At 50.1% G+C, this 16,930-nt stretch overlaps 1 protein-coding gene across 1 annotated transcript; it reads right to left on the bottom strand.

Moving 5' to 3' along the window:
* Positions 1-94: 94 nt before the first annotated feature.
* CDKL1 (cyclin dependent kinase like 1) lies at positions 95-15,242 on the bottom strand. Its single transcript, XM_048066098.2, has 9 exons — positions 15,003-15,242; positions 10,532-10,653; positions 8,169-8,241; positions 6,537-6,627; positions 5,562-5,762; positions 3,521-3,603; positions 2,943-2,999; positions 2,073-2,228; positions 95-1,134 (listed from the first exon to the last, which is right to left on the bottom strand). Exons 1-9 carry the CDS (start codon positions 15,168-15,170, stop codon positions 1,027-1,029), a joined length of 1,059 nt encoding a protein of 352 aa, XP_047922055.1. The 5' UTR covers positions 15,171-15,242; the 3' UTR covers positions 95-1,026.
* Positions 15,243-16,930: the final 1,688 nt, after the last annotated feature.

Raw genomic sequence — 16,930 nt, 5'->3', positions numbered from 1 at the left:
GGAAAAGAAAACGTTTTTGCTGTAGTTTTCAAGTAGGAAGAGGATGTTTCTTGACCAGCATTAAAATTTTATGCAGTAAACCACTTCCCGTAAATTGGAAAAACAAACTACATTTATTTTATTCAAACACAATATTACATTCTGAAGTTACACAAACCCCAATGTTTGTGCTCATACACATACTTAGGTAGAATTCCTGCCTGTGTCTGGTTATTGTTATAAATTACATTCATGAATTGTTTTTGATAAAAACAATTGTTCACTACAGGCAAGTGACTTCACTATTGACAAAAACAACAAATAAAAATAACCTCATAATGCAAGGAAGAAACAGGCAGGAGAAACTCCAAAAAGACTAAAGAAAAAATAGATTTTTATTAATTATGTTCTCCTTCTGGTAACCGTACCTGTTGAGCCTTCCAGTAAGTCTAAGTCATTGCCAGTACTTTTAATACTGCATGATATATAAAGCAGTACACAAGACAGACATATCTTTAAAGCAGTGCTGTTTCAGCAGGTTTATAACTAACTGACCTGGCTTCAGTCTTGGCTCCATAAACACGCACATCTGTCTTCCACTCACATAGGGACTAAGGTTACAGCTCCTTGCAGGATCAGTTACTTAGCCCCAGTCTAAAACAGTATAACTGTTCTGACACAGTGGGACTCTCCGATTTATTTGGCAAGGTTGCAGTTCTTCTGCCAAGTCTGAACTCCAGGCAATAGATAGGCAACAGAGTTCTTAGGATTCACACTGTAAACACTGGTTTGCAGTAATCCTGAACCAGTATGCAATCATGAATTAAAGCAAAACAAATGTAGCTTCCTTTGTACACAGAACACTGACCATCGTGAGCTTGGAGTGCATCACTTTCCTTCCATTAACGGCCCAGAGTGCATTACTTTACAGGCCACTTTTGTATGTCATAACATGTAGTAATTTAGTTTTCCACCCCATCTCCTCCTTTTATAAATTCTGAAGAACTTGAACTTTGAGCAATAAGTAGTTTTTAATCTTCCATCCATTTAGATGTTAGGGAAATGGTAGTTTGATCTCCTTGTTTTGCAGAAGTACTTCTTGCTGTCCAGAGCTGGCAGAACGTTACTGCTGGTTAACTGAGGCAGGCACTGCAACTAAAGCAGAAGTTACACAGTGTGTATGTGTTTGAAATGAGAATAAAGCACGCACTTCATTTTTCTAACAGGAATATAAGCTATAAAACTATTTGTTCTGTAATCGTATACTTTTTAAACTAAGAGTCATGGGTCTGATGTTCTACAACTGGACTGCAACCAGAATAGCTCATTAAAGGTATTTCTTCCAAACATCCAGGGAAAAAAAATACAGTTATATCCCGTGTCATAGAAATGGAAGAGGTGAGTCAGTTTGATCCAGGAAATTATATGCTCTAGCAGTTCTCCGTCCTGCATTTCCAACTTCCCTGCACATTACCAGTTCAGTACTACAGCTGTCATGGGGAATATAGATCATTAGAAGAAAGAACTGCTGAACAACTCTTATCATGGGCAGGATTTGAAGACTTAGGCTGGAATCTGGAAAGAGTGAAACGGCAGGGAAATATTTGCTCGGGCACTTCAGTTGCAGAAATGCCCACTGCATTGTCTAGCGTCTGGAAGTCTGTAAGGGTTCACATCCCGTCAGTACTTACAAATGGAACTGGGCAGTTTTGCCATCTTTATAATTTGGGATTGAAAAGCATCAAGAAGATCCCAGAGAACTCCGAATTAAACCAGATGTTTAGCTGCAGTTTGCTCAGCTATCCTGCTATACTTTGTCGGGAATGCACGTTCCTAGATAAACCCGATCTTTCCCATTGCTGTGCTGCTTATCTCCAGTGACTCAACAGAGCTGCAATGCACAGTTCAATTTGTACTGAGTTACTCTTTAGCCAGGAGATTCGTTTTCTCCTTGTGCTAAAATTAAGATTGGTCCAGTGTGGGAACTCTGCCTCACCCTTAACTGCCAGGATGAACGGCTCCTGGGAACCACGCAAAGAAAACGAGTTCCCTCGTTAGACAAAGAACATTAAATACTACTATGAAAATGTTACCCCTGGCACATGCTTCCGTGTCAGCTTGGCTGGCTTCCGAGCTGTTTTTTCATGTTCTTTCCCCGGATCTCCTGCCTCCCTAATGCTGTCAAAATAGGGATGCTGCAGCAGCTGCTCACATGTCTGCCTCTCTGCAGGGTCCATATGAAGGCAACCCTTAGAAAAGAACAAGTAAAGAATCACACAGAACACTTGATAAAAACGTCTGCACAATTCCACCTACTCACAACAGCCGACATTTCCCACAGATACATGCCTTAATTTTTTAAATTAACTCTAAGTCTGGCTTTTCAGAGTCAGCACAAAGCTTGCAAAGCAGCTAATTTTGAACAACTGTCTCTTCTGACACAAGGCATTGACAGAAACTGAGGCTACAGGAACAGCTACAATTGTATGGTGTAGCAAACCATCACGTCTCAAAAAACAGTTAAGCCTATAACTTTCATTTGAACTAGAACAGCTTTCTTAAATGGGAATCTACTGCATTACTAGCTGTGTTGTTCCAGTGTTTAGCGTAGCACTATTGAAAGCTGCACCTTAGTTTTAATGCGTTCATCCTCAGTTTCCATTTAGTGCATCTTAGTAGTGCAGTGTTTTCCACGCCCATGCTAAAGATGAGTGGATTAAAGAGAAGTGGTTTAAAAGTCTTCCCCAAGTCCCCTCGAGCTCAATTTTCCTGTGAATGATTATCCAGTAGCCAAATCTCAGGCCATTTACCACCTGAATAAGACTGCCTTTGCAGTCTCAGCGCAGAGCTCTTCCACTAGTCCTGGGCACCCATCTCTGGGTGGCCCTGCTTGAGGCAGGGGTTGGACCAATGACCTCCAGAGGTCTGTTCCGACCTCAGCCATCCTGTGATAGCTTGCTTACCTTCATGAGGGCTAAAGCAGGGTGTGAAATACTGGGGAATTTCATTTCCAGTGGCTCCTGGAGGAAAAAAAAAGAGTGTACTCCTATTAGCAAGCTTTTCTTTCACCAGGGTACAGAGGCCCAGCTTTCCATAGCAACGTGACCTGTACCTCACCAAATGCATGTCGCTTCATGTGCTTAGCAGGGAGCTGCCTGACATTACTGGGAACAGGTAGATCGGCTGCTGTGCCACCAGAAGTGGGGGAGAAGGAGCAGAGATTATTTGTTTGATTGCTTGTACAGGGTATCAGTTAAAAAGTCATGGGAGGGGTTCAGCCACCTCCAAATAATACTGTAGCAGACACGCACGAAGATCACGGGCAAAGCTCTTGGATAGGAAAAAAGTTCTGCACAGCAAAGGACTGGTCAAGCTGAAAAGCAAAGCTCTTCCAGCTCTAGTTCCAAGGCAGGTAACCTGTACTCTAGGGAAAAACAGGCAGGGACATTTCTCTGTCCAAGCACTATGTCTCCTTAACACTGCAGATGGATTGCTGGGCAGTGCTAGGCTCAAGGGGAATGCATCCGAAGGGAGCTCTTACCATGCTCTCTGGGTCCGGAATTCTCACCCCGCTGAAGAACTGGTTGGTGCTGAACACTTGCTGGTGCCTGGGAATAAGGTCCCCTTTGACCAAGAAAAAACAACAAAAGTTAAATTGATTTGCTGTTTTTACAGCACCTGCGTTGAACGAGCTTATCCTCTAACAAGGCTGACAGCATCCAAGAGAACAAGTAAAAGAGATGGAGTACCAGCAAGTGAGCTGACAAAGTATTCTTTTGTGAAAACATCCATCCATCTAGCACATCAGTGATTCCACAGCCACGTGTCTGTGCTGAACGACAGGCAGGGCCACGCACCTCTAGCTGCCTGCAGTCACACCTGCCTGGGGCCTCCTGCTGTAGATAACGCCAAGAAATGCAGCCGCTGGGAGCAGTTTTTGGAGCAGGAGTACCCAGCTGCTGTGCCTCTTCCCCTCCCAAGCTCCGAGGTTCTGTGCTGTGCAGCATTGATCAGTATGAATTGTGGTCACTAGAGCTGGGGGCTTTGAAAACCATATATTTCTGTGTATCTCCCCATGCCAAATGCCTAGATCTCATCACATCATTGTTTGGGAAATTGCAAATTTGGATTTCCACTGGCAGAAAGACCCCTCAACAGAAGAATGAAGAATGCACTGGGAGGAGGTGGAAGAAATACTAAGGTTTGTAACCGCATCTGCTCTGTGCCAGCATCCAGTACCTCCACTGTGTGCCAGCTGAACTGGAGAGGTGTGACAGCGCGTGGGAATGTGTTCAGGCCTCATAGCTAGAGGGTGCTGTGCAAACACCTACCGGGATCTGAAACTCCAGCCATGCCACAGGGCTGTGCTTCAGCCAGGAATCCTTCCCAAAGTGTTAGGCAAGAGCGGATCAGCAGCTCGCTCCCCTGCTCGCATGGGACGCGATGGAGCTGCCCAGGCTGGGATGAGTAACTGGCAGGAGTCGCTGTTTGTTTTGGACGTGGCCGCACGGCAGCGTGGGCACACGTTGTGCGCTGGGCTCTGTCCCCAGGGAGGGTGAGCGGGGCCCTGCCAGCCCACTCGCCATACCAAAGCTGTGCTTCAGCATTTTCAAAGGGAAGAGAGCCCTGCGAGGCAGGCTGTGCGCATAAACAGTCCTGTCTTTTCTGACTGCTGCAAGGGGGACAGGCTGACCACAATTGTTCCTGCTTCATTAAAATTTAACTCCTATTGAAACCCCTTTTGTGCAGTCCTCAGGACGTTGCGTGGAAAAGGGCTGAAATGCAGCATCAGTGCAGACATGCTGTAGCTTTTTCCCCAGTGCAGCTTCATCATTGTTTCTGAAGTTTACAGCAGCTTGGAGCAAGCAAAATGTTTAAAATGAATTTAATAAAAGAACCAGTACAACAGCCAAAGCGCCATAATTACACAGCTTTGGCCAAGGAGCTTTTCTCTGTTGATTCTGCTTCCGTCAACCACTTGGATCAAAAGAGAATTTCTGGCTGAGACCCTATCATTGAGAATAAACCAACTATAAGTCAACTAACAGTGGCTCGAATGTATTCTGGAGGATGAAGCAATCAAACTGGGTTTCTGGCTAAGGAGCTCATCTGTTTATAGCCACTCGTCACCTTTATAGTTTTGTAAATTGCTCAGTAAAAAATTACAGTTCTCTGTTCGTTCCAAGAATTTCATCTAAATAGGGGGGTTTGTTCCTTCCCACCCCACAAACAAGATGTTACACACCAACACTAAATGGAAGCAATGAGACTGGATCAGTTCAAGTGTTACGTGGATAACAGGCCTTTTGTTTAACCTCTGTTTCAAATCCAGAGTGGCTCCTAGAATTCCTTGGAGAAAAGACAAGCGGGTGGGACAGAGAAACAAAGTGCTCACACTCCACCAAGCACACAGCCACCAAACAGGCGCCTGCGATGTTCAGCAGACCAGCACCTACTGAAGACAGAGAGCCACTGGGTCAATTCACCTCCTGCTGGCTGATCGCGATTCCCACCACAGAGGAACCCCCTCCTTGGTCAGCTGCAGTGTGCCAGAGGTGCTGGAAGCCCCGCGGGACGCTTACCCAGGGTTCTGCGGATGAGGTACAGCTGGTCTACGTCGGACTTGCCAGGCCACAGGGGGACCCCGGCCAGCAGCTCCGCGAAGACGCAGCCGATGGCCCAGACGTCCACGGGAGGGCCGTACTGCGTGTCGCCCACCAGCAGCTCCGGGGAGCGGTACCACCGGGTGGCCACGTAGTCCGTGTAGTAATCGCTCGGCCCAGCTGGGGTGGGATCCGGGAGGAGGGAAACAAAAAGCAGTGCGGGATCAGAGCGAGGCAGACAAGATGCAAGCAGTTACATATGTTGGGGCAGCAACAAGAGCACCTTCTGGACAGGGAAGAGCTACAGGAATGGGATGAGTCATCGGCCGCTAGCAGAACCCAGCTTGGAAACATTTAGGGTTTGGGGAAATCAAGACCATATTTTTCTCGAAATGAAAATATGCAGAGCTTTGCAGCAGGACCCCGTGCCAGCCAGTGGTCACTTCTCAAAGCCCACATGATTTGTCTGAACAAGAGCTAAAAAAAAAACAAAAATTAAGGGGGTTATTATGACGGAAAATGTGAAGACATTGTTTGCAGAGACAGTGCCTTCTGCCAAAGGCGGCCCTCCTGCCAGGGAACTCCAGCTGGGTCTCCAGCATTGCACAAGCAACGCAGGCAGCTGAGAGGTGCCCGAGCTGACTGCGATCCAGCAGCTCCCGCACCACAGCAGTGCAGCTGCACCAGCGGGGAGCTCCGACGCAGCTTATTTACAGAGGCATTTGGCTGTCTGAGCTAGCTCCGTGTAAACTGGTTTGGGAATCTCTACCCAGGCATCTCCAAAGCTTCTAGCAGAACATCCCTGTGAAAACGTGCCAGCCCTTATACATTATACAGGATGATTTACGGGCCCATCAAAGACAATTGAGTCTTGACTGGGGTTTAAAGCCTGAAGCTACACCCCATTTGAGCTTCACATGTAACGGTCCATGTAAGCAGCTGGCCAGCACTCACTCAGTATGCGAGCAAATCCGAAGTCACAGAGTTTGATGACCGAGTGTTTTGTTATCAGGATGTTTTCTGGCTTTACATCTCGGTGGATGCACTGGAAACAAACAACAAACAGACAAAAAAAACACACCCGAGGTTAGGAGCAAGTATTTAACCTGGCCCTTGGATAAATAACCTCTTCATTCAGCCACACACCCCATGCAAATTGTGCCATGTATGTTAACCACGCAATCATTTCTGCTGAGAGAGAAGATGAAAGGATTTCTTAACAGCAGCTAAAGTCATGTCCTGCTGGCCATGGCAGTTACCTCGCCTGTACCCCGTGCTGGGGATGAGACACCGTGCAGGCTCCCAGCCTCGACTGCACAGATCTTTATCACCTGGACGGTACCGGCTGAGCTCCCCAGCACCAGCTGGGAATCAGCTAGCAGGAGGAGCGAGGTTTACAGAGCAAGGGTTGTCATGTACCTTAACCTGGCTCGCTAGAAATCAGCTCGCCTCATGCAGGTTTGTATAACGCACTCCTAATGAGGGGCTCAGTGTTTATGTATTGGTGGAGAGATCCTGATGTTGTGCGTGGGGCTCCATGGGATCAGTTCCTCAATCAAGTCCAGGAACTGATTTACTGATGATCTAGTGGATAAGCAAAGGATTTTGCTGGCAAAGCAAACACCTTGGGCTTTTCCTAGCTGAGCTGCTGGTAAATTACTGTGTCTGCTCCTGAGGACTGAAGTGCTCCTTGTTAAACCAGTGCCACAGAGTTCCAGAAAAGGGCAACTGCATAAAAACTCATTACCTGTGATGTACAGCAGGTCAGACTGCAGCATCTAATTGTTTCCTTGGCTTTAAAACTCCACTAAATCTTTCAGACTGAGAGAGGGAACAGAAAGAAGCAGCAAAACAACAAATCCTGGAAGCAGGACAGACCTATGACCAAGTTCCTGTGTCTCAGCCGGACATAATTCTTCGAGCAAAGACAAAACACCCATTCCAGAGCAATCTCCTGCCAGCCTCCTAAACCTCAACACTGGCAGATAAACAAAACCAAAGACAACTAACTACAGCTCAGTTTGCCTAATGGACTTCTCCAAAAGGCTCCTTTCCTTCCCTGCCTCTTAAAGCGTCCCCACAGCATTCTGCAAAATTCTTGCCATGCACATCTCCCTCCAGAAAGCAGGGGAGGGGTTGTACAACTGTTCTACTGCATCTGATTTTTGAAACCTCTTAACTGGTGACGGGATTCAATTCCTATGACTATCAGCAGAGGGACTTTCTGTGAAAGCAGTAGGAGTTTGCTCAGGTCTGAGCTGGTGAGACATTAAGCCAGTTTTCTAAACATCAGCTGTAATGCACGACACAGGGAACATGTAAGGATATATTCTTGTTCAGCCTGGAAGCTGGTCTAAGGTCATGAGTGCAAATCATTTCTCGACAGCAAACCCAAGGGACCTGCATGACAATAAATGCAGCCGTTGTGGGTGTACACTAACACTTCAGATACGTGTTTTCTGTTGGAAATGGGAAATGTCATCTCTAACTTCTTCCCATGGACACCCCGTAATCAGAAAAACAGCAACAGAATCTCTCATCCAAAGCCATGCTACTGCACTTGTTGGTGCCGTTCAGGGGACTTACGTTGTGTTTATGGCAAAAGTTCACAGCTTGGAGAGTCTGCCAGGTTATGCTCTTGACTAGATGCTCTGGCACCCTGTTATAAAAAAGCACATTTTTTACTTTGGTCACAAAAATAACTTCATTATTACCGGAAAAAGGAAGAGGAGGCCTTTGAGTGCTAAACAATCATATGGGAGTCTGAGCAAACCAGCAAACCAGTCAGGGACCAAGTCAGAAAATGCAGAGGACAAACACTAGCTGCATTTTTTTGCTATAAATGTTACAAGGAACACACAATAATCCTCAGCTCGTTGCTCTCCCACTGCAGGGAAGCTGTCAGGCCGGGATGCTGACGGTACAGGCTGTTTGTGCCTCTTCCCCTGCTTCAGAGCTGCAGCTGAGCCCTGCCTGCACCTCCTCAGAGCGCCCTGCAGAAGGCAAAGCTCTCCTCTCAGGCTGCCCTCCAAGCATTGCAGGAGCATCAAAGAGAAAGTGAACACCACTTCCAAATCCAGTCGCTGCAGTAAGATGCGAGGATTTAAGGCGACTAGGAGCGTTGCAGAGCGTCTCGTACCGCTCAGTCCCAGCCAGCATAAGCCTGCCAGTTGGTAACGGCGTGTCAATGCCTGCGGGTCCGTGTCCAGTCCTGTCTCGTGGCTGTGCTTAGCACCCACACTTCCTCGCAATCCTCCTGAAGTGCCAGGGGGCGTTTCTGCCTCTGCAGCTGCTCGGGGAATCGGAGGCAGTGAAGTATCCACAGCGGAGATGCATGCTCTGAGCTGCAATGTTGTCGTGTCATTAATTGTGCAGAGCGAAGAGGTGCCCAAATGGGACAGGAAGGGTGTTCCTACAAGAGTATAAAGTTCTACTTTGGTTTGTATCTTTGCTCCTTTCCTTCAGTGGCTGTCAATCAATTCTAAGGAAAAATATATGTTAAAGATTCAGCCTCCTCTTCTCTTCTTTGGCTGCCTGTAATGGTCTTCAACAACCCCAGCGTGACAGTCTTGGCAGTTTCAAGCTCAAATCCAATTTTATTTCACATGTTTAATGCTGCAAAAATTTTGATTCATCATAAATAATAAATTTAAAAAAAATTGCAAGAGGCTGGCTTCAAGATCCCCTCTGCTGTCAGTGCTGAAGGTCTTGTGCTGACAGTGCGGTTGAAAAGCTTGAGGTTCCTTGCAGAAACATCCTAGAGTGATGAGCTCTGCACTGACAGCCTGAGAAAGGGATGACCTGGTCAAATTACCTGGAAACATCGTGCAAAGAGGCACGTGCCCACCCGTCTTAATCCCGACCACAACAGACTTCACCACCTGCAGAAGATCAAAAGCCAAGCATGCAGCCAGGTGTTGCACGTGCACCCTGCAGTTGTCGTGATGAATGGAAAGTAAACGTGAAGCGTTTTCTTCAAAGAGGGTTATCCACCCTCTCTTTGTATTCCAGGTGAGCAGGCTCAAACTGGGGCGGACGCTGCTGACCAGCTCACAAAGCCGTGTGCTGCGAGCATGCTCCGTTCTCCTACAGCTCCGTATCACAGAGAGAATAACAGGCTCTTGTTTACTCAACCCCCGATTAGTCTCCTGCGGGCAATTCATTCGATTCATTTAGCTTCAGGCCTGTGAAATGATTTATGAACTTCTGCTTAGCATTTCCATGGCACCAAGTCACGGCGAATAATTAGGGATGATATATTTAGTGGGAGTGTCGTTTATAACGTGTCAAAAGAATAAACCCTGTCCTGGAGAACGTTCCTTCTGCTCATGTAGCTCACACTTTGTGCAAGTGCCTGTGTAAAGAGGAGGCTCTCTGACCTTCGGGAGCTCTCTGAGGCTGTGCAGAGAGGTGCAGGCACAGCTCCGGGTAACTCCTGCCAGCCAACACTTATTCCTTAGCACAGCAGCACGCCAGAGGGCTAGCAGTCACCGCTCTGTCACAGGCATTGTCAGTGCCGTCACGACGGACCGTGTACGTTTTGGGTGCTCAGCCACATTGCCCCAGTGCCCACAGCTCCCACGCTGACGTGCAGCACATGCGGGGAGCAGCAGGCAGGAGGGCTGCGTGCCCCTGGGCCCAGCAGCCCGAACCTCTTCGCAGCAGGACACGAGATCTCTTGACACTGGGGTCTGCTGCTGCCAGAGCAGCCAAAGATCACCCAAATGCTTGGGCTCGGCGCTCCGGTCGCCTAGGTGAGCGGTGCAGGAGCACTCGTGGGCTCATAGCAATTCTTTTGGATGTCACTGCTGAACCGCAGTAACAGACCGAGTCCTGGGCGCTGCGCTGAGAAACCTCTCCTGTTCTTAATGAAATGCCTCTGGAAACTGCGGGGCAGCAACGGGCTCCCACGGACACCCCCTGACTCCTCTGCAGGACAGGTCACTCACCCCCAGGGGTGCTTGTCCAGCTCGTGGAGCACCGTGTGGTCGCAGTACTCGAAGACCAGATGCAGCTTCCTCTTCCTCCTGAAGACTTCCAGCAGGTTCACCAGGTTGGGATGTTTCAGTTGCTGTAACACAACAGCGGAAGGACTGGTTAGTTACTGCATGGCAGGGAGGTGTTTGGGGAAAGGTGGGGGATGCGGTGCCTTCGCCCACCAGGATCTCAATTCCTTGAGCTGAAACCTTTTGCAGAAGCACAGCACAACGTGAGGAGTCAGCTCGGCTACAGCCCAGCTCGTGGTGCTGTTATTTTAGGAACTGACCGTGGGCTTGGCTTCAGCAAGCGGCACTTAGAAAAGATGCTCATGGACAAAGAATTCATCACGGTGCTCACAGCTATTCCGTCAGCACCTCTCACTGGATGTGTCCAGACTCTGCCCCACACCGAAAACCAGCTCTCCTTGGAGAACAGCCGGGGAAATCGCACACGGTAAGAGCCCCTAACAGGCAAACGCACGTTTAGGGGAAACCGAGAGCTCCTCTGATAAGCATAAAGCAAGGATGTGGTCGCAGCTTCTCCAGTTTATCGTCAGCATCTGGATGGATTATCCAGGATTTTTATCGCTGCTTTTTCCTCTCAGTTCACTTGCTATGCTCATAGCAGGGCTTCCCCTCCCTGGGAGCTCAGACAGATCCTTACCGTATGTAACGCCTGAGCACGGCAGGGCTTTAGCTGCACCTTCCAAGAGGTGAGGCTGGGAATTTACCGCACCTCCTCATTTTCTATCCTTTTATTCACATCTTGGGGCAGGGCTAGGAGGGGGCTTCAACCAAGGGGTGAAGGCACAGCGTTCAGAAAAGGAAGCAGGGAGAAGCCAGAGCCCGCTCAGGGACGCTGGTGTTTCTTTTCAGATGACGCACAGCACTGTCCGCACTGCTTGCAGAGATGCGCACCACGAGGGTTTGCCTGACCGAGGCAACACAGAAGGCGTTTTTTAGCCCCAAGGTGAAGGATCACTGAACGCACCTTTTATTCAAACACGTCATTGGAAAAGCTCCTCACAAAGAGAGACCTTCCAGGGAGCTCACTGCCTCCGGGGGCACTGTACTGAACCCAAACTCCTCCGAGCCCTCAAGCCAGCCCGCAGCGTGTGGAACGTGGCTGTTCAGTCCTGCAACTGGCTGCAAGGAGCTGATCTTTCTAAACAGCCTCTCCTACCGCACCTGTACTGTACTGTCCTGTACCTTCAGTCCCTGCGAAGTTGCCAGCTGACTGTAACGCAAGAAGAAAGGAAACCGACTATAAGAGGAGACCTCCGGAAACCTCTGCCATTAACAGGTTGGTGGTGCACTCGGCCTTCAGGAGAGACTGTCGCAGGAGCCGGCTGTGTTGAGGCACCATCTCGGTGTCCTGGCCATCCTCATGAGAGCATGGAGCTGGATTTCTGGAGGGAGAGAGCTTGGGTTCGAAGCACGAGGTCCGGCTGAGCTGGGGATGCTCAGAGGGGACCCAGCTGTGGGAACGAGCTCTGGTGTGCACGGGACCTGCAGAGGGTGCCCCGGGAGGGCCGTGCCCTGGCATCGCCCCCGCCCCGCTCACAGCCAGCCCCCGCTCGGGGCTCTGCAGGCACTCAGGCCAACATCTCCCGTACACAAGGGAACCACAAACCTGCCCGTGACCCCAGTGGCGTCGCATCGAGCCGCACGGCGCTCAGACAATGAGCAGTTTCTAAGGCTGTCGCTGCAGCCGGCTGTCGCTTGCTGGTGGCCTTGGGACATCTTCCCCGGCCTGCCCCTGCCCAGGGGGCCGCGTGGGCTCACACACCCCTGCTGGGCTGGGCGGGCTTCTCCCCATGGTTACAGCTGCTCCCGTGCCAAGATAACAGGGTCTGTTTTCGGCTTCCTATACGAACACGGTGCGGCGTTGTGTCTTTCTCTCACCTGCTCTGCAGTGCCAGGGCCAAGGCCAGCGCCAGCCTCCCGGTGAGATGCAGCCACACCCCGGCGAGGCACCTCACAGTGCAGGTGTCACCTGCCAGCACTGCGCCCCTGGCCGGAGCAGCGTACCGCAGCGTCCGTCCAACGAACCAGACACCCGGTTCTCCGCGGGGCTGCGAGCTGCCCCCTCCGTACCGCACCGTTTCAGCCCGCGGCATCTACAATTCACCCGTCTGGGCACAGCAGGCAGCGGGTTTCCGCAGTCACCGGTGGGGTTCACACAAAGTCGCTCCCTTCAGGCGTTTCAGCCGGTCCCAGGGCACAGGGATCATGCAGGGACCCGTCTTTGGCTCTCTGCTTCCAGCCCCGCACTCCCACCTCGCCTCCCACGGCTCCCGGCCATAAAGCCCTTCGAACCTACAAGATGTTTGTTGTGCAGAATGATGATTTATCAGCCCTGCGTTCTTTTCTGATGAAACACAATCTCACTGCATCTTTGACAAACACTGAGTTGTTGCCTGAGCAAGGAACCACCTCAACAAACAAGCAAACGAACTGTTACTATTTACAGGGAAAAAGTTGAAAAGACAGTCAGCAGGTCTGCACTTGTTAAAATCAACATCGCCCTGACACAGGTCCTGCCACTGCTAGCCGCAGTTGTGCTGCTTTGTACCCTTAAGGGTGATGCATTCCCCATCTGCACAAGTGACTTCTGCGATTATTATTTTCCTTCTCAGATCTCTTAGATCATTTAAATCTTAATGCATCTCCAGCATCGCTCACTAAAACGACCCAGCCACCTCTCACCCCTTTGCTTCAGAAAGGAGAAAACTTAGGCTGCTTCTTCACATAACCTAATTGAAAAATGAAAATGTTTTTTTCCTAGATGATGGCTCTTCTAGCCTCACATTCAGGCTTATTTTACCTCTTCCTGTAGCAGGTAGAGAATCAGGCCTTCATATTCCTTTGGCAATAACATTTACATCATTTATTTATATATAAATGATCGATAAAGGACAAGCTGAGAGCACAAAAGAGATTTAGAGAGGAAAAATTCCAGAAATGCAGCAACCAGCTGAAACCCTGCACTTAATTGTAGATCTGAAAGTCACCTGGTTCCCAGCAAGCAAACCAGGGTAGCTCCGTGGAAGGGAACATTGACAGCAAGGAGTGAGCGACGGCTGCGACACCAACGGGCAGCGAGGGCTGGGAACGGCCTCAGGCAGAAATCAGTGACCAAGGAACTATGGATTTTGGGAAAAAAGTCGTAAATAAAACACAACATCTTTCTCTGCAGCTTTCTGTAGGGTTTTGTTAACTTCAAAATCCTAAATCCCTGACAGTCTACAAGGACGCGTTGTGTCTAGGCAGAATTGCAGGTTTCATGTAAAAAAAATCCTACTGAAAGTCATTATTTCAAAATGTAAAATAAGCCAACACATTGTTAATATTGGTCTTTCATCGGTTCAGTGTTTTTCAAGCTCCTGCTCTTCTGCAGGGAAGGGAGTTAACTGAAGATGGGGAGCTGGCGGAGGTGTATAAAAGCATGAGTACCCTGGAGCGAAAAGGGAACCCCCCCACATCTCCTATACAACCAGGGGTGCTGTGTGCTGCCACCCAGCATCGAGTCTATAACAAATAAAGGGAAATACTTTTTCACACAGCATATTGACAGCTGTGGCACTCCCTGACTCAGGATGCTATGGAGACCAAACGAATACACCAGTACAGAAAGAGATTAGACAAACTCTCAACAGAAAATGCCTGTGAGTGTCTGCTAAACGTGAAGCTATGGATACAGCCTCTGGCCTTAGTAACTTTGCCAGAAGCTGGGTTTGCGCGAGGAAATCTTACCCCATCCTCTCCTTTCTCCTGGCTTTCTCCTCGTTTCTGCACACTCTCCTGGCCACTGCCAGCAGGGTGGGATACATGAACCCGGGGTCTGACCCACTGCAAACGTTCCCATGCTTTTACTTCATCAGGGAAGGAAACAGAGAGGCTGAACGTGCGACGCATTTTCTCATGTGAGGATGAGCTCCGTGCAAAACTCAAGACAGGATCAGCAGAGGCAAGGTGCTGCTGTGGTGCAGGCACCGGTCCTGCGGGCACTTCCACAGGAGAGCACCACTGAGCCGACAGCCCCGGCATCCAACACGCGGCCCCATCCTGCCTGCACACCGCAGCCCCCGTCTCAGGGGGGAATCAGGATGCGGAGGGGTCCGCTGCCGACCACCTGCCAGGCACGCGGCCGCCGTCCTCACACCGAGGCACCCGCGCCGTGCCGGCCTGCTGGGACGCGTCAACCCGTCCGTAACGGCACGGTCCTTGCCGCCGTGACCCGTCTTCGGCACCTTGCTCTCTGCAGGGTCTCGGCTGCCCCAGCACCTCGCTGCCTGCGGTGGCTCACTGCTGTCAGGTCGGTCACCCTCTCGCCCGGGCACCTCGGCCGAGGGCACCGCGCCCTCACAGCCCTGCCCTCGTCCCTCGTCCCTCGTCCCCGTCCCTCGCGGCTGGGCGCCCCGCGGAGCCCCCCGCGCACCTTCAGCATGCGGACCTCCCGCAGGGCGATCTTCCTGATCACCGGGTCCTCCTCGGACTCCAGGAACTTCTTGATGGCCACGATCTGCCCCGTGTCCTTGTTGCGGCACTTGAAGACGACGCCGTAGGAGCCCTCCCCGACCTTGCCCAGCTTCTCGTAGCGCTCCATGGCGCCGCTCCCGCCTCACGCCGCCGCCTCCCCTCAGCGCCGCCGGGCCCAGGGCGAGCCCTGCGCGGGGTCTCCCCTCCGTGAGGCGGCACCCGCCGGGCGCTGAGGGGAGGAGGAGGAGGAGGAGGAGGAGGAGGAGGAGGAGGAGGAAGAGGAGGAGGAGCCGCCCCTGGGGACAAGGGGCCAGCCGGGAGCCGCCGCCGCTTGCTCTGCCCCCTACCGAGGCTCTCCCGCCCAGCTCTTCTGCGGGGGGCTCCGCGGCCTTGGCGGCCTCTGATTTTTTTTTTTTATTTTTATTTTTATTTATTTTTTTGCTCGCTTTCTTCCCCCGGGAGAGGGGAAGCCCGTTCCTCAGAGCTGGGAGGACCTGGTGCCTGCAGCACAGCTCTTCGCTGCATGGGGTTAGAGGGTGGGGGATTTGGGGTGCCCAAACACAGGCGATGCTTTGAGTGGTCCCGCACTGGATTTGGTGCAGAGCCCAGATGTTGCATCGTCTCCCCCCCGTACAGTTCGAGCACCTCAGGTGCTTGCCCCCTGCTGAGCTTCCACCAGGAGCTAGTCCCTTTCAGCGTTCCCATCTCTTACCTTTGTATTAACTTTTCTTGGGCACCCGTTTAGGTCCGTGGCTGCTTACCCAGTTCCTGATACCCTAACGAAGATGGCCTGTTAGGGTGGCAATCGCTTCCAGTTGATTTGTAGAAATTCAGATCTGCGAAGGTCCTCTGCTCCACGCAGCACTCTGGGATAAGGCTACCTCATGTCCCCACCACCAATCCTTTCCCCAGGTCTTTTCTGAACTCTACTCAGAACAAAAGAGGCACCGTTTATTTTTCTTCCTGAGCCACATCTATCAGTGATAACTCTCCCCGTGTTGTCACAGGTGGTCTCTTTTTGGTTCTTTGTGTACCCTTTCATTTTTATGACAATCGTGTCCCTTAGCAGAACTGTCCAGTCACTGAGATGTTCCTGGCTCTATCGGGACTTGCAATCAAAGTACCAGACAAATGCTGCGGGCCAACTCAACTTCCACCTGCTTTTCTGAGGAAATCAGCTGATAGAGTTGTCCCGGAGAGGGACCTGCAGAGCTCTCTCAGAGAGGCCCAAGGACTACGCCACTGCGGAAGCTCCTCAAATGAGAGGTCAAATCCAAACGTCATTCCCAGACAACCCATACAGGCCACACCACACCTAGGTATCAAATAAAGCATAGTTTATTTGGCATAGACTGAAATGAACTGCAACAGAACTTGAAGTAGAACAAAGCCTAGTTGCACAAACTGGAACGAGTGCAGTTAGAGTCTCAGTTACAATCTAATGCATAAACAAGGTAAAAAGTACATTTCAGAAAGTCTCCCAGTCTTCACTTTTTTTACTCAGAGACACAGTGGCTCACTGATGCATTGTACCTCTCATCTTTTGAAGAGATGTCATCACAAGTACAGTTTTATTTCTCAGTTACAATGAATTTGATCAGGAAATCAAGAGTCTAATTATGTGCTGCTTTTCAAATACCGTTTGTACTTCAAAGAGCACTGGGAGCCTGTTTTAAGGCTTTCAAGATGAATACATGAACCTTGTGCATCAAATAACTAATACTTTGATATCTGTCAAAAGAGTCATGACGGGGAGAGCAAGCTTTTGCTTAATAAACTCCAAAACCACACACTAGGCTTTCTTAACCCTGGCTGAAATGTCACAAAAACATACGAAGATACAGACAATACCAGACTAACTTAAACAGTCTAACGAATACAAACCAC

Source organism: Anser cygnoides, chromosome 5, assembly GCF_040182565.1.
Source record: "Anser cygnoides isolate HZ-2024a breed goose chromosome 5, Taihu_goose_T2T_genome, whole genome shotgun sequence".
NCBI lineage: Eukaryota > Metazoa > Chordata > Aves > Anseriformes > Anatidae > Anser > Anser cygnoides.
Note: the sequence above shows the minus strand (reverse complement) of the source record. Positions and strands in the feature narration are given on the sequence as shown.